The sequence below is a fragment of the Emydura macquarii genome, unplaced genomic scaffold (assembly GCF_026122565.2).
Source record: "Emydura macquarii macquarii isolate MOO-44397 ecotype Brisbane River unplaced genomic scaffold, CSIRO-AGI_Emac_v2 contig_3295, whole genome shotgun sequence".
Taxonomy (NCBI): domain Eukaryota; kingdom Metazoa; phylum Chordata; order Testudines; family Chelidae; genus Emydura; species Emydura macquarii.
In genome coordinates, this window is record NW_027133432.1 from 1,273,462 (window position 1) to 1,299,538 (window position 26,077).

General features: G+C 40.8%; 1 protein-coding gene across 1 annotated transcript in view; it reads left to right on the forward strand.

Moving 5' to 3' along the window:
• The first annotated feature begins 264 nt into the window (after positions 1-264).
• The window catches only part of LOC137143063 (regulating synaptic membrane exocytosis protein 1), a 259,921-nt gene continuing 234,108 nt past the window's right edge, over positions 265-26,077 (forward strand). The window contains exon 1 of the mRNA XM_067532653.1: positions 265-530. Coding sequence (XP_067388754.1) covers positions 302-530 — 229 coding nt within the window. The 5' untranslated portion in view covers positions 265-301. The remainder of the gene's footprint in view (positions 531-26,077) is intronic.

The following is a 26,077-nucleotide window of genomic DNA, read 5'->3' on the forward strand; positions in this document are numbered from 1 at the left end:
AAGGAGGCACAGTGATGTAGCTTTGGCACATACAGAAATGGAGGAAGCAGAGATACCTGAGAATAAATTAGGAAAACACTCACCATTACAGGGAACTCAGAACAGAAAATCTCTTATGGAAAGTCAGAGATCATACTCTATAGAAAGAACAGGTGATGTAAGAATTTCTGTTTCTAAACAATTAGCTAATCATAGTCCACCAACTCCCAGATGTAGTCCAGTTCCTACAGAACACCTAGAATCCAAGAACCATGATTCCTTTAAAAAACAGAGTCGCCTTGATCCTAGCTCTGCTATTCTCATGCGAAAAGCAAAGCGGGAGAAAATGGAGACCATGCTAAGGAATGATTCCCTTAGTTCTGACCAGTCAGAATCAGTGCGGCCATCCCCTCCAAAGCCTCATAGATCAAAAAGAGGTGGAAAGACAAGGCAGATGTCAGTCAGTAGCTCTGAAGAAGAGGGGGCATCAACACCAGAATATACTAGCTGTGAAGATGTGGAAATAGAAAGTGAAAGTGTTAGTGAAAAAGGTAAGAGCTTTAGGTATATTCTACACATGTTGCATGTGAAAAACATTTTGTATGTGTCCTGCTGTCACTTTCATCTTTCGCTTGTTTTCCTGTACTTTTTTTTTTCATAGTATTTTCATCTGGGAGAGATTGCATATATCTGTTGAATTGGGTGTGCACCTTTTTTTCTTTTGCATTCTGAGTTGAAATAGTCCCACATTAGCATCAGCTAGTGATTTTTCTCTCTCCTTTCCTCTCCTCTTTCACGTTACAATTATAAGTTGAGGGCTTTTGGCTTGTGCTTCTCTCTGCGGTTTCTGTTCTCCTGTACTTAACGCTTCATCTTATTTTTCAAAATGTGAAGCATGTTTCAGTGAATGGGGCAAACACTCAGAGCTCGTCATAAGAAAACATCAAATCTGTACAAAACACCTCTCTTAATCTCAGAATAAGGATAAACAAAATTCTATTTACGTCAATAAAATATCAAGAATCTGCCATAATATAGTGTTGAAAGTGAAAAAATGTTTATGGGCAGGGATATTATTTTAGCGAGAAATAAGGGGTTTGCAAAATTTTGTCTCTTTAGTGAATATGCCCCTGAACTAAACATAAAATGTTTTCATCCTATCATTTCAATTTTCCTTTATCTATTTATGGTAACACTAAGCACTAATAAGCAATACATTTTGTGCTTTTTAATAAAGGTGTTTCTTTTTGATTAAAAAATTAACACAAGGGTAGAAATACATGGATGTTAAACACATGTAGAATAATCGGAAAAGGCTTAGACAAAGTGCTGATTCCATCTCATTGTTACCACAACTTGTCTTTAAATAGCATTAAGAGGGATTCTGTGAGAAATTCTAGAGGTAGCATTTGGCTTTTTGGAATGCTTACTTATTTGGTTTTGTCATTCTGAAGTTGCCTGTGGGTGTCTTGGAATTGTTTCTTGAACACATTGATTCAAATGTGTTAATCTCTATGTCTGTCTGTTTGTGTTTACCTGACATGATTTTTCTTCTGATATCCCTCACATGCTCACTTTATGGAGATACACTCCTCCATCCTTCACTTTTCATAATGCTGTTTGATTTTCTGCATAAAATAGTTGTCATTTATACTTTTTTATTCAAGTTTAGATCATATTTTCCCCGGTGTCACGGTCCCAGCAGGAATTAATTAGTGGATTTAGAAACCTTTTTTTCTGCATTAAGTGAACAAAGAAGGGTTAAGTAAAGTATTATATTCAGGAAAAAGCTTTAAACTTGTAATTACGTTCAAAATTTTATAACTTCTGGAAAAATAACACAAACATTGTAATGTTGTTGTATCTGTGTCAATCCCAGATTATTAATGACACAAGGTGGGTGAGGTAATATCTTTTATTGGACCAACTTCTGTTGGTGAGAGAGAGAAGCTTTCAAGCTACACAGAGCTCTTCCTCAGATTCAGGAAAGGTACTCAGAGTGTCACTCAGAGTGTCAGAGTAACAGCTAAGTGAAAGGTTGAGCAGATAGTTTAGCATAAGTAGTTGGCACATATTATAAATCACCATTCAGGAATATGTGCTAACTACTTATGCTAAATTATCTGTTTGATCTTTCACTTAGCTGTTACACTCTGCCTACCTTTTCCAAACCTGAAGAAAAGCTCTGTTTTGTTCAAAAGCTTGTCTTTCTCACCAACCAAAGTTGGTCCAATAAAAGATATTATCTCACCCACCCCATCTCACAAGCATTGTAACACATTTAGTAAGGTGAAATTGTGTAGGACTTCAGTGGGGGAAGTCGGCAATAAGGTGGCGTGATAATTGAATTGCCTCCAAACTGGAGAACTTGTAATGTTAACTGACATGCAATTTATGGCTTTTCAAAATGATGGTAAGTATTATAATTAAAATACAATGTATAAAATGGTTTCACCTATAGGAATTTGCAGGCAATCAAATGTCTAAAATCACATGCAAGTTTGACTCATTTAAACAGATTGTTAGGGATGGGAATAAAAAATACAAGCAAATTAATCTGTCAGTTTAATGAATTTGTTAGTTACATATATTGTATTTTTTTAAGTGGGGGTAGGAGTAGAGAGGAAGTGAGTAGTGAAAAGAAAAAAAAAATGAAAGAAGCCGTAACTATTCACTCCTATTCACTGGATTTTCATGATCAGCAGGATAGGATAGTTTTTAGGCATCATGTCAGAGGTGAGTCTTAAGGAGGGATTTGAAGGATGATGAGAAACTAACTGTTTGGAGTTTATCAAGGAGATTTTTTCCATGCATAAAGGATGGGAGAAAGCATAGAGGTAGGTAGAAGCTGACAGGTGGATGGTAAGGGCTAGGAATTTTGCCAGAGTGAAGGCAGGTGTCAATTTATGATAGCTTACTAGATCAGCCTGCTAGAGTGGGGGGCCTTAAAAGAGCTTATGTTTGATGCAGAGGTGAAGTGGAGCCAGAGGAGAGATTCAAAGAGGGGATGATGTGATCAGAATGATGAACCAAGAAGCCGATTTTAGCAGCAGCATTCTGAGCGTAGTTGAGGAGAGCAAAGTTGTGGTTGTTAAGTCCTGTAAAGAGGAGGTTGCCATAGTTAAGGCATGAAATGATGATGGCTTGGAGAAGAATTTTTGTTGTGTAAACAGAGAGGAAAATCCATTTTGTAGAGCTGTGTAAGAAAAAGCAGCAGGATTTAGAAATGGTCTGAATATAGGAGTCCAGTAATAGGGCTAAGTGAAAGATGACCCCAGGATTCATGTGACTGGAAGGACAGTGTTGGTGTCCACAGGGACAGAGAAAGGAATTATAGAGGAGTGCTTGTGGGACAGATCAAGAGCTCAGTTTTTGCTATGCTGTGTTTAAGATGATGACTGGACATCTAGAAAAGATGTCAGAAAGAGATACTACATTGAATGAAGGGGGGCAGAGATTTGTGAATCATCAGTATAGGGATGATAGTTAAAACTATGCTTGTGGATAAGAGCCCCTACAAGCAGAGTGTAGAGAGAGAAAATGAAGAGGCCAACCACAATTCCAGCAATAGCTGAAGAATACTTTTGCTTCTTCCATTGAACTTTATGAAGTGTGTATTTATACTTGATGGAGCCACCAAAAACTCATTTGTGTTATTGGACATTATATGTGCCTATTCACCAAATTTAATCTGATATTTGTCCATGTTCAAGGGTTCTACTTTTAAAAATATGAAAAATGTGTCATATTGCTTTATAAGTAAAAATAAAGAGACTAAAAAAAGTTAGGTCCTTTTTGCTTTAAAAAAAAAAAAAATTAATCATAAACAAAATGGGTCCAAGCTGCAAACCTTGAATTGGGACCAAACTTCCCCCAAGTTCCAGATCCAGAGTTTTGGCTCCATCAGTTATAAAGAGAGGTGCCAGACACAAGATGTACATCTGGATACAGGTATTCTCAAAAGTAAGGGGTCTTTGGGTCATCAGCTTTAGCTTGTCTCTAACACTGAATGTTCCAGAGATGGAATTTTCAGTTATTTTTGCAGCATGAGTTTTATATTAGTGTAACTGAGATCAGAATATAGTATGGTATGCTTAATGATCAGTGCTGTTACAAGACAGAATTTTACCAACCATTTCTCTAGCATTTGCTCAAAAGCTGAGAGAGAAATTGCATATTTGGTCGCCTAAGGATGCTAGTTGTAAAGCTTAGATTTATAAATAAAAAATGCTCTGGAATCCATCATCTCATCTAAATATCATCTCAATAAGAAATCTGGAGTCAAAAGAATATAAGTAGGGATATAAAAGTACAACAAATCAAGCAAATAAAACCTAGAGCTTGAATGGCCTTACAAATAAAAATCACGTTATTAAAGTCAATACAAACAAGAAACGAATGCCAATATAAATAAATCAGCACCTGAGCAATAGGAGTACACACAAGCATTTTGAACAGGTAATCATGATAGCCTTTTTGTACTTTCCTTTAAATGTTTTTGAAACAACTTAAAACACAATGACAATAAGACAAGTACTATATTTGCAAAATATCTGGGAGAGATGTAAAATAGAGAAAGGAAGTTAGTGGTGTGATGTTAATATATTGACAAACATTTCCCCCTGTAGCCTGTGTTAACCCAAGTAGTTAGTGTGTTTGCTCACAGAGGAGCTGTGAGGAACTGATGAATCATTTTACCATTTAAAAGAGAAAAGGCTTCCTCATAATCATAAGAAGGAGGCAGTATCACAAACACATTAAAATGGCCTTTGCTAGAAATATTTATACTTTGTTCTTGAAAACTGCTCTGAGTATATTGATTCTGATCGATGCTCAATTCATGTAATTTGAAGATGGGATGGAGATGAGCACTTCGCAGAGAGAGTGGAGATCTCCTTCTTGGGGACATATTTTGAAAATACCTTCCAAAGTACCCCCAAAATCTGTTTAGAAGTATTTTTATTAAGTTAGGAGTAAGTCATCTTTGGAAAGAATGAATTAATAGTGTCCAAGGAAGTCAATCCCGACTTAATCTTGAATTTGTTGGCAGGATTTTTAAAAGGAAATCACTGGAGATAGCAGAGAATAAGAACAGAATGAAATGAGTACTTGGGAATGTTCTGTGGCACCTTAAAGACTAACAAATTTATTTGGGCATAAGCTTTCGTGGGCAGAAACTCAGTATCTGATGAAGTGGGTTTCTGCCCCCAAAAGCTAATGCCCAAATAAATGTGTTAGTCTTTAAAGTGCCACAGAACTCTCGCTATTTTAGGAATGTTCTTTGTGTCAAAAACATAAGGCTTTATTCCTTGTTACAATAAGACTGCTTCACACCATTTTTGCATTCAAAGGAGGCCTTAAAGTGGACATGAATTACATTAACGCTCACTGTAGAGACCTTTTATGCTGTCAGGGTAGTGTAAAGCAGCTTTAATGTAATGAGAGACAGGCCCTCTGATTTTAAAACTGTGAGTATGGTTGCTGCTTGGTTCTATAAGAAAAAGAACTAATAATCTAGTGTAGATCTTGGTTAGATTAAAAAATAAAAAGTTGCATCTGCTTGCTTCAAGTCTGAATTTTATTCTAAAATTGTAAATTCAACAAGAATATATTTAAAATGTATAAGTTTATGTGCATATCAAGCTGCAGTTTATTTCTTCTATCTTATGATAGATACGATGCATTTTAATAAATTCCAGATTTCTGTCTTAGAATCTGGAGAAATACGGCATATTAGGTCTAGTTTGTGAAAACCAGGGACTAAACTAGATCCATACATTTGTGAATAGGAAAACAAACATATTGTACATATTGTTCAGGCATGTATTGGTTTTGCATGTGTTAATACTTATTTAGCTTACTTATTACTTATTGTTAGCTGGACATACGTTTTGCTAACACATCTTAAGTGTCTGTATTTGAAAATATGCCCAATAGTCATGTGTCATCTGCAAAATATTGAAAAGAAAGAATAAACCTGTGCCTGCACAGGGATTTAAATGAAGTGCAGCATAGATGTATTCCCATTTTTTATCATTGTCTCTGCATTCTTGGTTCCTGTTGGGAAGGAATCTTTTAGAGGATGTTTATGTATGTGTTCATTAAAATAGTGCCTTCCTAATGGTACTAGAAGCACAGAGTGAAATGAATTAGGCCTGGTCTACACTAGAGACTTTTGTCGACTAAAGTCAGCTTTTTGTGCCAAAACAGTGGTGGTGTACCCACTGAAATCACGCCCCTGCTGACCCAACTCCCCTGATTTTGCAACAAAATAAAACCACCTGAGTTAGAGCCATAGAGCTTTTTGCGCCAAACTTTTAGTGACAAAGCGTCATTGTCCACACCACACTTGGGTATGTCACGGTAAATGGCCTCCACAATGTGTCTCACAATGGTCATCTCCTGACCACTCGGGCCATCAGTTTGAACTCCACTGCCTTGCAGCCATCTGCCCCTGATCAGCATTTGGGGAGAGGAGGCTGTCCCAGCTCCACTTCCGCTGAAGGAGCTATGATACCTATGGTCAGATTTCTCCTTTAATGGCAGAGAAGAGCTATGAAAAGGACATGCTGCAGTGCTGTGCAAAAATCAAGGAGCTGTGGCAGGGGTACCAAAAGGCTAGGAAGTCAAACCGTTGCTCTGGTGCAGAACCAAAGACCTGCCGCTTCTGGAAGGAGCTGGAAGCCATCCTCAGCAGTGACCCCACCAAGAGACCAGCGGATACCTCTGCAGACCCAGAGGCACCGGAAACTAGAATCAACCCCAACGAAGTCATGGACAAAGAGGTCGAGCTGGAGGATGGTGTGGAGCAGGGGACCAGGTCATTTGCTGACATGGGGAGCCAGGTCCTTTTCTCAACCCCAGGGGGTTCGAATCAGTCCCAGCCCTCCAGCTGTGGTGTGCAGGATGCAGGAGTGGGGAGGTTAGGTATGTGGGTTTTTTTTTTTCCAGCTGATGCTGCTTGGTTACATGAGGTACAGGTATCCTTTGCTTTGTTGCATTATACAGCTGGTTGAAAGGGATAGAAATGCACAAGAGTTGCTGTGTTTGCATGTGCTTCCCATTCCCCTTTGCAGCTAGGCAGTGCTGCGGAAAAGTGTGTTAATGCACACCGAGATTTCATGGGAATCCTCCAGAGAGATCTCTAGGAAACTTTCCTGGAGGTACTCGCCAATGCTCTGCCAGAGATTGCTCAGCAGAACTGCTTTGTTTTTTCTCCCATTGTAGGAAACTTTCTTGTGCCAATAGGCAATCACTTTTGCAGGGACCAAAGCAGCACACAGGCAAGTAGCATAGGACCCAGTCTGAAGCTGTCGCATGGAGGCGATGCACCCTAGCATCCCTGCTTACTTTCAGGAGTGAGATGTCAGTTCTATGGCCCCTGCCTGTGGAAAATGGTGGCACAATTTGAAATTTTTTTCACTATCTACCTGCATTAATACCCCAAACAACCATCCAGAATCTTCTCCCCAGGTTGAGTGTCCCCTTCCCCCCGGACACAACTCACCATGCCTAGGAGATTTTACAGCAATACATCAATGCTGCTATTGCACTCACAACAATGCTTCTGTTAATTGTATTGTGCTTCTACATATGTGCCCTTGAGGGGAATCCCCCACCCCCACCCCTGCCGAGTGCCTACGGCTGATAAAAAAACAAGCACAAAGAAGCAAAGTGGAGATGTTCCAAGAACTCCTCCAGTTCTCTGAGGTGGAAAAAAAAAAAGAAAAGAAAAAAGGGCATAGAGATACACTGAAAATCAGAAAATTGATAGGGAGGAGAGGAGGGAAAACCAGGAACAAGTGATAGCAGGTCCTGAGCACATGATAAAAGCCATGGAGGAGCAAACGGAACTGCTAAAGTCACTCATAATGCTGCAGACTGAATTCCTGCATGCTCACCCCCCGGTCCCTTGCAACCAGTACAGAACTGCTTTCCATGCCCTTCGCAAACTCCACTGACACATTCCTACCAAACTCCTGGCCCATCTCAGTACCCCTTTTGCTCCACCCTTTCGGACAGCTTCCAGAATGATAGCTGGAGTTACACTTAGCTGTCATAACTCACACTACCCGTTACTGCTTTTTTCTCTCCATCCCAACTTTTAATATGTGTTGTGAATAATTGTTATTTAATAAAGACACACTCTGTGCAAAATAAGCAATCTTTATTTGTGTCTTGCACATGGTGGGTGCACCTCACATTGATATATAGTGCAAGCTGGATAGCAGTCATAACATGGCACAGTGCTATTTACAAAGACACCATATTGGTGCTCATTGTCAAAATAGTCCTCAAGGCCTCCCTGATTCAAAGGGCCCCCCACTGTGCCCCTCTAATAACCCTGACATCTGGTTGTTCATATTCAGCCACAAGGGGATCCACTTCTGCGCTCCATCCAGGGGGAAACTTTTAACCCTTAGCTTCAGAAATATTACGGAGCACACAGCAGGCTGCTATATAACCATGGGAATATTTTCCTCCTTTACGTCTAACCTGCCATAAAGGCATCGCCATTGCACTTTTAATCTGCCCAATGCACATTCAACTGGCATTTGACAGCTGCTCAGCCTATTACTGAAGCACTCCTTGCTGCTATCCAGGTTGCCCGTATAAGGCTTCATGAGCCATGGCAGTAAAGGGTAGTCTGGGTATCCCAGGATCACTATGGGCATTTCAACGTCTGCCATTGGAATCTTTTAGTCTGGAAAGGTAGTCCCTGCCTGCACTTTCTGTACAGGCCAGTGTTCCTGAAGATACATGTGTCAGGCATCTTCCCGAACCAACCCGCATTGATGTCAGTAAAATGCCCATGGTGATCCACAAACACCTGCAGTATCATTGAGAAGTACTCCTTTTTATTGATGTACCTGTCACAAGATGGTCCAGGGCCAAAATTAGGATTTGTCTGGCATCTATTGCTCCGCCACAGTTAGGGAATCCCATCACTGCAAAGCCATCCACTATTTCACGCACATTTTCAAGACTCAGTCCTTCGTAGCAGAATGCGATTAATGGCCCTACACACTTGCGATAACACAGCTCCAATGGCGGGCTTCCCGACGCCAAACTGATTAGCGACTGACTGGTAGCAGTCTAGAATTGCCAGCTTCCAGAGAGCAATTGCCACACACTTCTCCATCGAGAGGCAGCTCTCATTCTGGTGTCCTTGTGCTGAAGGGCAGGGGTGAGCTCCACACAGAGTTCCATGAAGGTGGCTTTGCACATTCAAAAGTTCTGCATCCACTGTTCATCATTCCAGACCTGTGTAACAATGCGATACCACCACTCAGTGCTTGTTTCACGTGCCCAAAAACAGTTATGCACTGTGTGCAGATGCTCTGTGAATACAAACAGTAATCCAGCGTTGTTTGTTTGCATGGCCCACAGCAGGTCAGGTGCCTTAAATTCCAGTTCTGATTGGGAGCTCATGATATACTGCATGACCAGCTGTGATGTGTTCAGAGCACTGACAACAGTGGAGAGCAGTGCAAGATCCATCCTTTAGATGGCGATAGTGGACACTCAGGAAACTGGGGCCATTGAAAAATGCTGCAAAACACAGTCGGAAACGCATGGAATGACAGGATGGAAATCACTGCATCATGGGACATTGAGTCCGCACCCAGGGTGCTCTGCAATCCTCTCTGCCTTCCCACAACTCTTAGCGGAACAAGGGGGCGACTTGCATAGTGGGATACCTGCCCACAGTGCACTGCTCTCACTGTCAATGCTAGAGCATCAACTATGGATGTGCTTCGGCAACACAATGAGTGCTGTGTGGACAGGCACAAGCATTGTAATTACAGCGCTTTTTGACCATCGCTGTGACTTGCATCGACAAAACTTTCTGGTGTAGACAAAGGCTTTAGTGTCATTCTTATTAGATCACTCTTTTTTGCTGGCATTGCTAGAAGGTCTTGTGGGAAGGAACATTTGGTACACTCTTTTAGGGTGTTAGGAGTGTGTGCGTGTGTGTGTGTGTGTAACAAACTAAAAGAAAGAAAAAGTGGAAGAGAAGACTGCTCATTTGTATTAGGCAAATGTAGTGGTAGTTAATTGGACTTAATTAGACTGATAGCAGAAAGGATCTGATAGATTTAATTTTCCCCCTTAAATCTTTTGAATCCAGTATGAGAAGAATGTATGTGTGAGTGTACATAGATTCCCATAACAGACAAAACATAAATTAAACCCCCCACTGGAAATTATTTGCCCAAGTACTATAACATTATATGCAATTGATAAATAACCAGTGGGTCAAAGGAGAACAATGTGGTGCACTGCACAATGTAAATTGTCCAAATGAAAAATATCAGTATGAAATGTGAAGAGATGAAGCCATTTTGGACCTGTCTAGATTAGGACAAAAGGTTTTTTTGAAAAATATGTTAGCTAAAACATTTGGTAACAGGGTTATCTGCCCTTCAAGGGCCAGGAGCCTAGGTCCAACCAGCCCAGTTTGATTATCAGACTCAGCTGGGAAGGGGTCAGGTGATTCCTATAAAGGGCTGAGAGACCTCAGTGGAAGAAGTGGGTAGGGAGAGGTTTACAGGAAGCAAGGTGGCATTTGTGGTTGGCTCTGGAGCAAGGAGAGAGATACAAAGGGAAAGGTCTGTGGACACCCTGCAGAAGATCCTGGGTCATGAGAAGAGCTTTGATTTGGTGTTGTTTTGTGAGTTTTGTGTTTGAAGAATAAAACTGTGCCCAAAGGGAAGGGCCAGAACAGACTTTGGACATAGTACTAGTCTTTCTTGGTTTAGGGAAAGAGGCTGCAATCTACATTTTTAATTAACATGTTTTAAACTCTAGTGTAGTCATGGCAAGTTGCATTTTGACATGTGTTAGCTGGTAGAGGTAAACTCTGCGGGGAATACTAGTAAAAGAGGTAAAAGAGAAAAAAATGTAATGGAGAATTTATTTAATAGAAGAGAATAAGCTCCATAGAACATGAATTTTGAGCCATGAAAACCTTCTCCTATGTACTCCAGGGATCAGTTCAAACTTTTGCAACAAAGCTTGTTTACAGCAATCACAATCTTTATACTTCCCCTTTCCCATAAGGGTAAAAATATCCACGGCTTTTGTCCCAGCCACTAGAGAAGTGAGGCGGGACAAAACAAAGAAGTAATTTAGAGTCTACATCACTCACTGGGACAGGTACCCAGGACTGGCTCCACCTACCAGACTATGATTCTGCTGATACCCAGAATAACCACTTACCCTTGCTTTCTAGCCACCTTATACCTAACATATAAGCTAAGATACCCGTTACCTCACCACTGAGTGTAGCTGTAATAAAGTTCTTGCACTCACCTACAAGCTTGGGCTGGAGGTAATTGAGAGCCTTGCTGAGGTCAGTACTGTGGTGTTGAAGTATGTATGTTGATGACTAAATTCTAATGCAGTAATTAAAAATATAACACAGCATGATCATTCTGTGCTGCTGAAACTCGTAACTTGAAACTATCATTTGTGACCTTCCATTTCCAGTGCAAAAACAATCTGTTCTCATAAAAGAGAAAAATATGTAAACTTTAATCCATAAAAAGAGACACAAAGGAACAGGTTGTCTTGCACTCTTTTAGCTGTGAGTTCTTTTTTCTCAATTCGAAGAGAAGTTGGCAAGATCTTAAAATGTTTTTGTATTTTCAAGATGCTCCCCTCTGTAGCTTTTTATTGTTTTGTTTTATGGATATTTCTATAGTGTGTGAGCACTTAATAAAATGAATTTATCACCACAATTCTCCTGTGATTTCCATTATACAGATGGGGAACTGAGGCATAGAGATTTAAAAAAAAAAAAAAAAAAAAAAAGGCTCAGCACCGATCAGCTCCCATTTTTGCACCTATGTAAGTAGCTAGATTTTCAAAAGACCTCAGCTCTTGTTTAGGTTTCTATACAAAATGGTTAGATTTTCAAAAGCGCTCAGCTTCCAGCAGCTTCTGTTAATCTTAAATTGGAATTAAAAGGTGCCAAAGGAACAATGAGAGCTTCTGGGTGTTGAGCACTTTGAAGATGTGGTTCTTGGTGATTTGCCCATGGCCACACAAGGAGTCTGCAGAGCTCAGATTAACACCCATACAATTTTGCTCCAGTGCAGTGTCATAAACACAAGTCAATCCCTCCTGTCAGTACATGCTGTACAAAAGTTCATATACATTTTGTCTATACAATATAAAAGAGACATGAACTGCCACTACTGACTTATGATTATCCTTTTGATCCGCAAGTTTAGAGGAAGAGATGAGCTGTGAAAGATAAGTACGGAACTACACAATATTTACTGATGCAGTACAATTGGAATAGCTCTGTACAGTGGATATAAACTCACTCATTGGAGAAATCAGGTTTAGGTTTTGGCACTGATAGTACTTTTTCTGTAGTGTCAAGTAGCTTTCCATTTCTCCAGAGGGGAAAAATTAAAATCCTGTAGAAGAGAAGAATAAATTCGTTACTGATCTACTTCAGTATAAGTCTGTTTCTGGGTGACTTGACGGCCATTTGCCAGGCAGTTCCCTGGTGATCCATTTATGGTTCTTTCCCTGCTGTGCAGAAGACAGAATCAGCTACGTGTGGCACTGTCCCCAGACCATGTGGGGAGGCCATGTGGGAAAGGAGTTGGGTGTATAGGGAAACAAATGCACGGTGTGCATCTGTCTGCCTTCTCAGCCCAGAAAGCTAATAAGAGTTCATTCAAAAGTTAACAGAGAATCAGATGAGGGCTTTTGTATATTACTATCTTAACTTCTGAAGGAGTTGTAATTGTTTCTGTGAATTACGGTAATTTAGTGTACTAATAATAATAATCCTAACTACGGTGCCAAGTCTAACAATAGAATTTGGTCCATATTGAACTAATGAATAAAAGTATTTTGTCATATATTTGTTTAATATAGTGTGTTATTTTTCTCTGATTTCTCTTGATGGGGAGACAGACTGGTTTATTTCCCTACGTGTATAAGTAAGGTCAATCAGTGTTTAGATGGGAGAACTCCAGGAAAAAGTCAGCGTATGTCAGGAAGTGGGATTGATGAGTAAGTAGATGGCAGGTCTTAACTGAATCGGTACTTATCTAATGCCAAAGAATAGTGTTAGCAGGTAGCCTACTATTCAAAGTACCATAATGCAGATGAGATGTAAAATCAAGTTCTTGACCATTTTCAAAGAGCCTCTGGTACTTTTAAATTCCAGTTTGGGTAACTTTAGTCTTACCTTCCAATGTACAGGTGCAATTTAATATGGTATTCTTCTTCACTTTCTGTCTTAAACAGTTGTAAAATGTTGCTGTGTATTGTGAAACAGCAGCAGTTTAATCCCAAAGGTGTTGTGTTTTGGGCTTTTTTTGTTGGGCCTGAAATAATTCCTGTATATATTCCATAATACTATAAGGGTTAGTAGAGTGCTTTGGGATACATTTCTTTTGCGTATTGTCACATATCTTTGTTGTAAATTGAGGTTGAAGCACTCTAATGCCTCAGCGGCCATTGGTGAATAATGTGACATCTCAGTTACTGTTTCACTGACTACCTCTGTGGGCATGGATTTTGTTTGATTTTGATTTTCAATTTTAAAGCCCATATAAGAATAGGTCACTGATCATTTTAAGTTTCTGACTTTCTATGTACAGCATCATTCTGCCCTTTTATTTGTGATTCTCTCAGACAGGACAAATACTGTCCATATCTCTGTCTCTGCAATCCCTAGACTGTCAAAAACCTTTGCTTTGAAGCACAAAATGACTAAAAATTTATCCTTTTTCTATCAGATTATTTCAGAAGGCCCATTGTATTAATTTTATGTATTGTTTTAGACTCAATTTTAATTATTGTTTTAAATTTTTATGGTTCTATTAATGTTTTATATTTAGAAAATGTTTCTTTGGCATGGCTCAAGTTACAAGTTTGCATAATTTAATAGATGCATATATCAGGCAAAAATCAGAAGCTAAGACAAAAGCTGCAGATACCGATTGTGGAAACTCAGTATGTATATTTTGGATTTGACTGGTTGTTGGGATATTTTAGAAAAATATTCCAGTATATTAAATATAATATACATGCTATACAGCATTTTTGTATAACATATTTATTCATTTTAGGGGACGTATTTGGGATACAAATACATTTGATTTTAGAAAAAGCTACTGTTCATAGCAGCGATGATGGGGGGAAAAATCAGCCAAAATGGAGGGACACAACAATTCTGCTGCTGTAAAGAACTGGGAGAATGTTCCTTATTTGTTTTTTCCACAAAAGATTCTATTTTCTGTAAAGAAATTAGACTTACAGGATCATAATATAAAATGTTTATGCACAAAAATTCTTGTACCTTTTCAATGTACCCAGCTTGTGAATTGTGCAAAATCCAATGTGCACACAAATCTTGATTTACTGTTGTTTTAATATGAATAACTTTGCTGAGCCTTGAAAAATAATTAAAGACTGAAAATATGAAAATGTACACAAAGTTAACCTATATACATTCATATTATTATTAATACTGGTATCCTCATCCTCCCTTTCCACCTATTGATTCTTATTCCAATTTGTTCCACGGCATCTTAAATTTGATTGTAATATTTTTGAGGTAGGGGCCATGTCGTCCTGAATGATTGTACAGTGTGCCCCACAATAGAGCCTGGATCCTGACTGGGGGCTACAGAAATAGAAATAATTAATGATAATAAAAAAGAACAATTCTCATAAAGTACAGTTCATCTGCCCATCTCACCTGTCTTCCAGAGAGGCATTTGAGGTAAGAGATGGACCTTACACTCTTCCTTAAAGATCTGTTAAGCAGCTGCAGAGCCAGTTCTAGGGCTGAAAGCACTCCATAGAGAACTCCCTGCCACCAACCCCTTGAAGCAGCCATGTGTGGAGACACCCGGAGAAAAGAGAGGAGGCAGTAATCCCATACTCACCCTTGCTAATAGCTGCAGCATTGATCTCTCTCAAGATTTTTAAAGCCCACCTCGGAATTTGACAGACCTCACAGGCAGCCCCTCAGAAAAGGGAAATTACAGGGGAAATCAAACATTTTGTGAAAGTGATCTCCTGTATACATGGTACTGTATGCTTCTATTGATGATAATCTATGTAAAAGCATACACTTCTGTGATCCAACTTCCTGTGCAGACTAAAAAAATGATTGTATAATCTTATGGTCTATTCCTTAGTAGGCTAGCACAGAGGCATAATTCTTGGGAATATGTTTAATAAAAGAGTGATGCCCTCTTATTGCGGGAAGAGAATATAGAGGCAGTTCACCTGCTTCCACTGGTGTTGCTGCTTCAGTCAGTTTCTCTCTCTCAAAGAGGCAGCAAAGTAGAGTCTCGTCTGAACCACAGGTAGAGAAGGGAGATTAGGACAAAGGCTGGGAAAGGGGAGAGGAGACCCTGCTGCAGCCCCCACCAGGCCTGGGCTGTTTTTGTGTGAAGAACTCCAGCAGATGCAGAGGTGAAGCTGGGCTGAACTGGACAGGTGGAGGCTGATCGGAGACTGAACTGATGGGGACTGGTGTGGGGACAGGATTAGTTGCTGGACAGGGAACAGGCAGAGATGAGAGGCCATTCACCAGGGGGGCAAAATCACCTTACTCAGAACATTTAAGAGAGCGGGCAACACTAATTGTCACACACACACTGGGATGGGCACGGGGAGTTCAAAAATTTAAAAACAGACTGAAAAAACCCAGTATAATTTCTTTTTTAATTTTTTTTTCACCTATCTCTTGATTTTGGGGCATTCGATATATGATTTTTGATCTTTTGAGTGGGTTCAACTCATGATTTTTATCTCTAGGTTGGCAATACCATATTGCTACATGTGGGAGTGTGATGTGCTGATTAGGCCAGGGAACAGGGTGTCAGGATCCCGCTGTTCTATTGCTAGCTCTGGGAGGGGAGTGTGGTCTAGTGGTTAGAGTGGTGGTTACAAGAAATAGACTTAGCACATTCTATTTGAATGAATGACTTGGGTCTGTCATATCAGAGACCTGGGGTGAAATTCTGGCCCTATTGAAGACAATGAAAGTTTTGTCATTGGCTTCAGCATGGTCAGGATTTCAGCCTTGGGTTCTATTCCCAGTTCTGCCAGAAGTGCCCTTGTGCAATCCCTCAGTTAATTGTAAAATGAGGGGGATGATACTTGCCTCCCTTCCTAAGGCAGAGCTATGAAGCTGTGGAGTGTAGAAAGGGGTCATTTTAAGTTGGGCGTTGAGTGATTTTATTTTAAATGTTCCTAAAATATTTAGTCCAGAGAAACAAAAAAGGGTAGGCCAGTTCTTACTAATTATTTCTCTTGCTACCAATTTAGCTGTGTGGCTCCCACTATTTAGTCACTTGTGTTTTTTGACATACCTGAGGGAACAGAGTGATTTAAGACCAGGCGAAACCATCACAATTATTAACCAGGGCTATTTTGTTATTGAGGAAAGAAAAAGAAAACATTATCAATTTGTGGTGGTGTTTTGTTTAAAGTGGTTACTTCCCTTACAATCTTTTTGGTATGTCTCTCTGGGAAGAGCTTTTAACGGAAATCATTGTTGTCCTTTGTTACCGAAGATGACGCCGATGATGGTATTTCATCTTGTGAGTACAGTTGTGGCTAAAAAGGCTGATTCACGAGTGACAGTCTTTTTGGCATGAAGTTCATAGATAACTTGATACCAAGGAAGAGATTACAATCCATGCCTGCTGAGACTCATCTTCTTTGCGTCAAGATCCATACAGTGCTTTATTTCAAACTGGTGAACCCCATTGTTGACTATTGATCACCAGCATCATCTATCTCTTGCTGACAACTTCTAGTTGTCAGCCTCAGTGTTTCACTGGTTCAAGTTATGCTTCAGTGCGCCTTTGTAGCATTTCTTCTGGCTGCCCCCATGCAGTTTTCCATTTCCAGTTTGCCACACAGCAAATTCTTTGGCATTCTGGTGGTGGTCTTCCTCAACACTATGATACAGGTATGATTTCAATCCCGGTGGAGTAATTACATTATTGTTATCTTTATCCTGCTACTTGATGCAAAGTATGGCACACAGATGTGATAAAGGGAACTTATCCAGAAGCTTAATGTGATGCCTCTAGCAGGTCCAGGTCTCAAACCCATCCAACAAGTTGGACATCACAATCACTTTATTGTCTTTTAGCTTGGTTTGAAGCTTAATACCATTTTGCTGCCAGACTCTGCCAGATAGTCTGCCAAATGGTGAACTGGCTTTGTTGATATGACTTGTCAGCTCCTTGCCTATAGTAACTTCATTTGACAATATACTACCAGTATATCAGAAGTTTGTAACAGCATTCAGATATGTATTGCTGATGGGGACTTATGGTTTTGTGTAGGGTTTCCCTGGCACTGGTTGATACATGACCTGTCTCTTTCAGAGTGTCCCTTCATTCCTTTCTGCAGACTCTGTGAATCTGTCTGTAATCAGTTGTATCTTCTAGAGTATGCGCCTCTAGAGCACAGTCATTGGCATACAGCAGATCATGAAAAATTGCCTTGAAAAAGACCTTCATGAAAGAGAGCAGCCTGTTCAGATTAAATAATTTTCTAGTGGATGCTGGATACCAGAATTCAGGTCTCTTGTAGCATCATCAAGCATTGCTGCCTAGAAGAGCCTAAACAAAAATGGGCCAGTTTTGCAGCTCTGCTTAACACCATTGGTGATAGAAATGGGTCAGACAGAACACTATCTACACAAATTCATCTGAGCATTCTGTCATGAAGTAGCCTCAGAATGTTGGTGAATTTTTCCAGACAGCTAGACTGATGTCATAATTGTCAAAGCTCAGGTGTACTGATTGTGTCAAATGCTTTAGCCATGTCAATAAAGCCAATGTAGAGGTCCTGGTGCTGTTTTCTGCATTTCTCCTGGATCTGATGGGCTGCAAATATCATGTCCACCATTCTTGCATTGGCCTAAAACCACATTGCAACTCCAATAACATGCTATGAGTGATGTTGCATAGCAGATGATCAAAGAATACTCTGGTTCAGAACCTTTCCAGCAATGGAGAATAATGACATACTGTGATAGTTACCACAGTTGGACTTTTCACCTTTCCTTTTGTTTATGGAGACAATGGTAGTGTCTTTGAAGTCTTGTGCTACGTATTCAGTACTCCATATATTGAGAAATAGTTCATGCAGTTGCCTCAGCATGATTTCGTCTCCATATTTGTATATTTCTGCAGAAATGCCATCCAATCTGGAGTTCTGGAGCCCTGAAGTTCTGCAAGGCACTGATTGCCGTGCTGACTTCATCAAGGGACAAGGCTGTGTCCATGTTATTATTACATGTTGGCTGATCCTCTACTTTTAACGGTGCCTTGTCTGTGATGTTGGATGGTGTGTTCAAAAGATTACTGAAATGCCATTGCTATCGCTGAAGGATTTCTTCTTTGGGGTGATGAGTGTTAGGTCATCTGCAGTCTTCAAAGGCACAGTAGTTATATCTGTAAGACCATTTACATCTTTTAAATTAGAATAGAAGTTTTTGGTTTCATGACAATAGGCATAGCCCTGAACTTCATCTTCACCCTAGACATTCCACTATTGATCCTGCATATCTCTAAGCTTAGATTGGATGTCATGACACAGATTCCTGTATGTTATAACTGTGCTGCATAGACACGGGATACAAAAATTTGATGACGCATCTCATGTTTTTAGTGAGTAGTTATTGAATTTCTGGATCAGTCTCAAATCAATCTTGATGACATCATTTTGCTGTACCCAAGGTGGCAAAAGCAGCTTTTTGTATATAAAGTTGCAAAAAATCTTCCACTCACTGTTTACAATAACATTAGTAGTCAAGTCAGCAGAGTCAGACAAAGGTGTACTTATGTAGCTTCATCTTGTAAGTGCTTTACGTTGAGCCATCTGATTGGTTTAGCTAATACTAGTAAACTTGTGATGCAGTGGTTGGGTAACAGTTTGGAATTGATCATGTGATGCCGTGTCCAACAATCTACCCCGCACATGGCTGCAGTAATTTGTATTTCCTGTTGATCTCACTGCCAGATGATGATGTAATTGATAAGATGCCATTGTTTGTATATTGGATGCATCCAGGGCATTTTCTTTTTGTCCTGCAGGCAGAAAAAGGTATCATGTTAGCTAATTGCTGTTTGATGCACTCACTAAGCAGCTGAGTTCCATTGCTATTCTCTTTCCCAATCCCATGCGGTCCAGTTGCATGCCACCAGATTACCCCATTATTTCCAACTCTTGCATTAAAGTTCCCCATGATAATCAGTTTATCTGACACCAATGTAGATATGACAGGTTTGTCCAAATCCCTATAGAACTTTTCTTTGTCATCGTCAGCATTTGTCACGTTAGGAGCATAAATGCTGGTAGGGTAACGTACTGTTTGTTTCAATGGCAACCGTAGAACCATAAAATGCCTCCCTCTGCTCATTCACTTGACTAGCTGTAAATATTAATATGAAGTAACCTTTCCAGTTGCTAAATAGTTCTAAGATTAAAGATATTTTATGAGACAATGATCCTAGCAATTTTATGATTCCACATATTTAATGCATTATAAAACAGTAACATTTTCGAGATCCTGGATATTAAATATTTTTATTATCATTTCTTTCCAGCTGTGCAGCATTTTCAAATGATAAGTTTTATTCAGAATGTTTTCTTTTTACGTTGGCTGATTCTATGTAAACATGACATTTTATGTTTATAAAATTAAACACCAGTCCACTTTACTTTCATGCCTTGGCTTGCTTCTCTGCCCTTTTATGTAAATTATTTTCTGGGAGACAACCCTGAGGATTGTCTAGTTTTGACCATTTTTCAAGTCCAAGGAAGTACTTTCCAAAGCAGAAGATGACCTTTCAAGGAAAAGTAGACAGTGTCCCTTGAAGTGTGGAACAGCCAGTTAAGTGCTGATCTGAGTCTAATGTGTGCTGCATGCTTCACTTGGGAACATTGCCAGGATGGGATCAAATTATTACCATAGGCCTCAGTTCAGCAAAGCACTTGGTCACATGCTTAATTCTTATTACTGAATAGGGATGGTTTGTGAATTGTGATCCTAATATAATGTTTCAAAGGTTTTAGTTCAAAGATCTGCCTTCTCTGGGAAGGAACAAGCAAAATAAAGTGCTTATGTTTGACTACCACTCCATTACAGCTTGTATGAGTGACTAAAAAATGAACAATTTTCAACCATGGAATGAGAGAAAAAGAAACATGCAACATATTTATCATACTGATTTTAACTAGTTTATATATTTTCATTTTCAACTCTGATTTTCAAGGTTTAATCTGTAAAAATCTGGCACAAAATTCTGTAAAGCTTTTCCCCCCTCAATATTAGCATAAGCAAACATAAAATAGTTAAAATTCTCAGGATTGTTCTTAGAAAAATCTCATGAGTTGGTCAAAGCATTATTCATAATATTTGAGTATTTATTGTCTCAGTGTTGCTCACAATAGCCCCTGGGAAGATGCAGAAATCAAAATTCTGCATGGGCAGACCTTTGAGCCCACATGGATCCTTTTAGAGTCAGTGGGTTCTATATCTACCCAGGGGACCTCCCACATGGAATAACTTGCAGGACTAAACCTGAGCTCTGAAAGAGGGTTCTAACTATATCTGGTTAAATGTGGTTGTTTTAATGGCTTGCCTTTTAAGAACTTGGTTCTTTTATTGATAGCAAATCTGTAAATTGAGGATCTTTCATCTCTCCAAATCAGATGTTTTCATTAACATTAGGCATTTTTCCTTTTATTTTTAATTTTGCAGTAATTTCTTTTAGCAGCTGCCATTTCCCTTTGTGTCTTTAGTTCAGAAAAAGAACAAAGCAATGAAAATATTTTTCTCCATATCACAATGAAAGAAAGAAAAAACTGCACTGAAGTTTGTTCATTTAATCCATCAGTCTACACATTCTTGACCATTGAAAAAAGTGCTAAATTAGACACTAGATGGAGCCTATCGAATTTAATTTTCAACTGGCACATTAAATAATCATACAATCCAATTCCAGTATTCCAGGTTTCTGTTACCAAAGATAATATCTATGCAAACATAGACATATCTTCCTACTTCAGTTGTTAAACAACTTAAGGCCTATCCTGGAACATACCTCTTCTACAATGTTACATTCCTCTTATTGGCTCACTTCTGTATATGGAAATTACACTCACAGGCCTGAGTTTGCATAACTCTACAATAATATTTCTTCCTCACATGGGAGTTCTGATAGAGGGAAAATCATTAAAGCTTCAGTGTAACAGAAATATATAGTCAGTGGCAAGAAAAAGTTAGTTTTGTTTAAGGACTATGGGCCAGCTTTTCAAAGGTATTTAGGCCCCTAAGGATGCAGATAGGTGCCTAATAGGATTGTAACATTACCTTGCACCTCCTGCTGACTATCTGAGGAATCAGCTCTTAGCCAGGCAAACACCCCTCTCTGTGGTGTCTCGCCATCCGTCCTCTCTCCACTGGACCCTCCTTCTCATGACTCGGCCCTCCAGCCCTCACAATCTGTGTTCCCCCCTTCTGGGGGATCCTGAAGTCCATTCCAGCCACTTCCCACTGTGGCCACTGCTCTAATGGCGATTGGGGGAGAGGGGGGACATAGGCCAGCCCACTACTAGGGGTCCCAGCCCAGGGAACCTGTGTGTGTGGCAGACTTCCATTGCATCTCCTCCCCCCAGCTCCTTGGGGGATTTCCCTGGGCCACTTCCCCACAGCCCCAGTATCTTCTCTGCCCTGGCTTCAGGGCATTTGGCTCTGCTGAGCCTCAGCAGCCAGCCATTGCTCTGAGCAGGGTGCTGACAGTCATCGCTCTTCAAGCTCCTGGGAGTCACTTTGCTTGCTCTGCTCTGCATCTCCCTTTTATACTGGTCTCCTGGGCCCTGATTAGCTGCCACACAGCTCCTTCCTATTGGCTACCTTTTATTGCAGCCTCCCTAGGGACCTCTTAACCCTTTCCTGGCCAGTGTGGGGCAGGTGCCCTGCCATGGGATTTTCAAAAGTGCCTTGCTACCAAACCTCCTATTGATTTTAAAAGGAGTTAGTTGCCTAGACACTTTTGAAAATCCCACTAGGCACCTATCTGCATCTTTAAGTATCTAAATATCTTTGAAAAACTAACTCAATGTACCCAAATTACATTTACAATCCAATTTTTGTGTTTATAGTGGCAGTACCTAATTCATAACATACATTTAATGAAAATCATACTTAATTTACTATGTTATCTGCTTCTACAACTAGAATACAATGAAGAAAATGAATGTTTCTGCTTGTGTTATGCCTTTTCACTTGAAAAAAATACTACTGAGATAAATTTTGCTTTTGGACAGAGTTTGAACATTTGGAGTTTTTATGAAATTCATAAAACTAGATTTTGGTAAATGTGTGTGCATACTTGAGTACTTTTGTGGACGTGCCCCTGGAATCGGGGAGCAGCGTCTGGGTCTGGCTCCCTCTCTGGGTCCTCCTCAGAGGGGGACCAGCCCTCCCGGCTACCTCTCACTGGGAGCAGTCTTGCGCCTTTCTCAAGGCAAGCAGTCTATAGCCAGGCCCTCGAGCAGGGCTGGCGAGGCAAACAGTCTATAGCCAGGCCCTCGAGCAGGGCTGGCGAGGCAAACAGTCTATAGCCAGGCCCTCGAGCAGGGCTGGCGAGGCAAACAGTCTATAGCCAGGCCCTCGAGCAGGGCTGGCGAGGCAAACAGTCTATAGCCAGGCCCTCGAGCAGGGCTGGCAGGTGAGTAAGCTGCTCTCTGGAACGGCACGGCGGGGAAGGCTTCCTCACGGAGGATAGGGAAGGGGGAGGGGGACGCAGGCCCGCCCGTCTCCACTGCGTCCCAGCCCAGGGCCCTGGCAGTGGCAACAGCGTTTGCCACTGGGTCGGCGGGGCTCCAGCCGCGACACGCCACCCAGGTTGCCCCTGACTCAGCCACTAACGTGCGGCTATCCCTGGGCTTCTTCCTCCCCGAAACCCCCGGTACCTGCCTCCTCTGGGTCGCTGAGGTTCAGTATACCGGCTAGGCCCTCCTTGTCCACGGGCGGCAGCTCAGGGAGCTCCATGGGCTCATCCTCGAAGGGTAGCTCCTCCAGGTCCTGCGGTCCCCAGGCCTCGCGCAGGGCCGGTAGGTCCTCGGGGTCCCAGGCTCGGCACTGCTCTGGCAGATCCACCTCCGGCTCTCAGGCCCCGGGTGTTTCCGGGGGGTTCTCCTCAGGCTCGTAATCCTCGGGGAGCCCTGACGGGCCTTCTTCCAGCTCCCAGGCCGTGGGGGTCTCTGGTGGTCCCTCCAACTCCCAGGCTGTAGGGTACCTGGGGGAGGCCTCGGTCGATCCCCAGGCTGGGTTTAAGGCCGGCCACTCCCTCTCAGCCCGGCTCCCCGGCCCGGGCTTGGCTAGGAGTTCCGGAGGAGACGCATCCTTCCCCCTCGGCCGCCTCCCTCCAACTGAGCTCACCGGCCTGGCTCTTAAAGGCCTAGCTCCACCCCCCTGCTTCTGGTGAGATGGGGCCACTGGGGCCTTTAAAGGCCTAGACCCACCCCCTTGCTTCCGGTCAGGTGTTTTCCTGGGGCAGGCCTCTGTCATCCAGGGTGGGTCTGGCTCCCTCTCTGGGTCCTCCTCAGAGGGGGACCAGCCCTCCCGGCTACAACTTTACATTGTATTTTGGTATTTCAAATTTCATGGTTTGTAGGACTGAGGCTTCCTCCCATAGTATTCTGTGATCTATCGTGAACAGATCAAGTGAAGTGAATATCAAATTCTGCCAATTTTGACTTTTGTTTTTGGCTTTGTGAAACATTTGAAAAATCTGTCAAGTGTTGAGCATTAAAAAATATTAAATGGATATCACAGTCATGCCCCAATCCCCAGCAAAAGGGAAGGATGTCAGAGGCATTCCATCTGTGAGGATGGGTAAGTTAGGGGAAGGGAAGGGAAGGGGCACGTCCGAGAGAAGCTTTGCTTAAACCCAAATCTCCACTGCAGGGATCTTTTGCGAGTGGGGCAAGTTAGAGCTGATCCTGTGTAGCTCTGTATTCACCGTGGGATTCAGCGGCTGAGGATCAGGAAGCCACAACTGACTTTGCAACTGCTCTTTTTCTGTGTGTGTCAACCTCTGGGCAGCAGGGAGAATCTGCTACAAAGAATCTAGTGTCGGTATTCAAGCTTTGCAGCAGATCACTCAAGTTATTATTAAGCTTGAAGACCAGTACTGAAGTTTTACAAACACTAAGAGGCTCAGATATGGTAAAATCAAACTGAAGACCTGGTATTCCCGAAATATTCACGTTTTTTGGTGTGGTTGACCAGCTCCTGCAGTAAATAAGCTTGACAGAGTAAGCTAAGAACAGAAATGTGGGTGTGGGTGTTAGTCAAACTCTTAGCATTATATTATTTATGTTTATATTTAGATTAATTATCAGATCACCACAGCTATTCTTCAAAATCTGTGACTTTTTCCAAGAAGTATTATTGATCATAAATCCTGATCCATGAAAATCTGCACTTTTGGTGTGATTTCTTGGTGCAAAAGTTTAAACAACACATGGGCAACAGTCAAAATCTCACAAAAGGCTGTCTCTGGCTGTTCCTGGAAGAGATGGATAGACCTAGGCTATCATAACTAGAGACAGTATCTGAGATCTCTACCGCCTCTTGTATGTGCACTCTCAACCATTATCAGTGTAACTAAGCAAGTTCAAGGGTTTTTCAGGATTTCCACCTTGACTAGGGCAGATTTCACACAGGTGGAATCTTTGATCCATTTAAACCTATTAAGATTTCCAGAATAAGGGCAGAGCAGACAATTTGTCCACCTTAAGAATGTCAGACTCCCACAATAACTGGTCCTTTCCAGAGAGACAAATCTCTTCCATAAATCAATCATACAAGAAGTTGGGTAGCTTTTGTCATATAACTAAAACAACAATACATGGTTTTAAATCCCATAGCATCAGAAATCTTGGTTTATTCTTAATCACAGTAGCAGTTCCCCTAAAAGCAGACATATAGGGAGGCATTCATTTCTGCTGCTATAAGTAATGTATAGTTACAGAGAGGAAAAGGACTTTTGTTATTTTTGGAAGGCTTGCCTTAGTGTGGTGTTTTTCTTAATGAGTTAAGGCACAGTTTCTTGTTTGACTTGCTCTTCAAATTTTTCTTGATAAACTCAAATCTTTCTGTACCTTTCTTTCTGTCTTCTTTAGAAGGATAAATAAAAAATATTAACTGAGGCACATTGTTAGAATTTTAATTGTCAGTGCCATGGCAGACCTAATCTTAGTTTGACCTAGAAAATTATCATGAGAATTAGGACATGTACTTTGTGGCAATGTTTACAAACAAACAAGCAAGCAAAAACTGGTATTAAACCTTACATAAAAATACATCATTCATTGACTTGGGGAGGAAATCAAGTTTTAAAAAAAATTAAAAAACTACTATTTAATAGAAGTCAACCCATATTGCTACTATGAACTCTAAATTGAATCTGAAATGTTTAGGGTTCATGAATGGTAAGTAAATATATTAACAAACAATAATGTAATAATGGTAACCTAGATTATGTTGTCAGTATTATCGGCTCTTAAAAATGAGCATGCATGATCCTTTTAGTATCTAAAAATCCCTCTTTAAAAATTTGTTCAGAGCTCCATTGAATTTAAATGTTCAAATGATTTTCTGCTTGATCAAAGTATTTGCAGTCTATTCTTGCATTTATTTTTATAATCTAATTGAATTCAGTGGGATTACATGGGTTATAAATCAGATCAGAATTTAGTCCAGTGCAGTTTATATAAAGGGGTCGTCAGACATCACACTTAAGAAATCCTATGACTTCACAGCAAAAGGATAGTGCTTCAGGGCTTCTGCATCCTTTAGATTCAGACACATTCCACAATGGGACACATTGGTTGGCATTTTAGGGGTTATTGTGTATACCAGTGTTTCTCAATTGGTGTTCTGCGGAACCCTGGGATTCCGCGGGAACACTGTTAGGGTTCCGCAAGAAAGTGACATCGTGCCGCCGAGAGCAGCTGTTCTCTGCGCCGCCGAAAAAGGGAAGCTGTCTCGGATTTTTCGGCGGAGGGTATC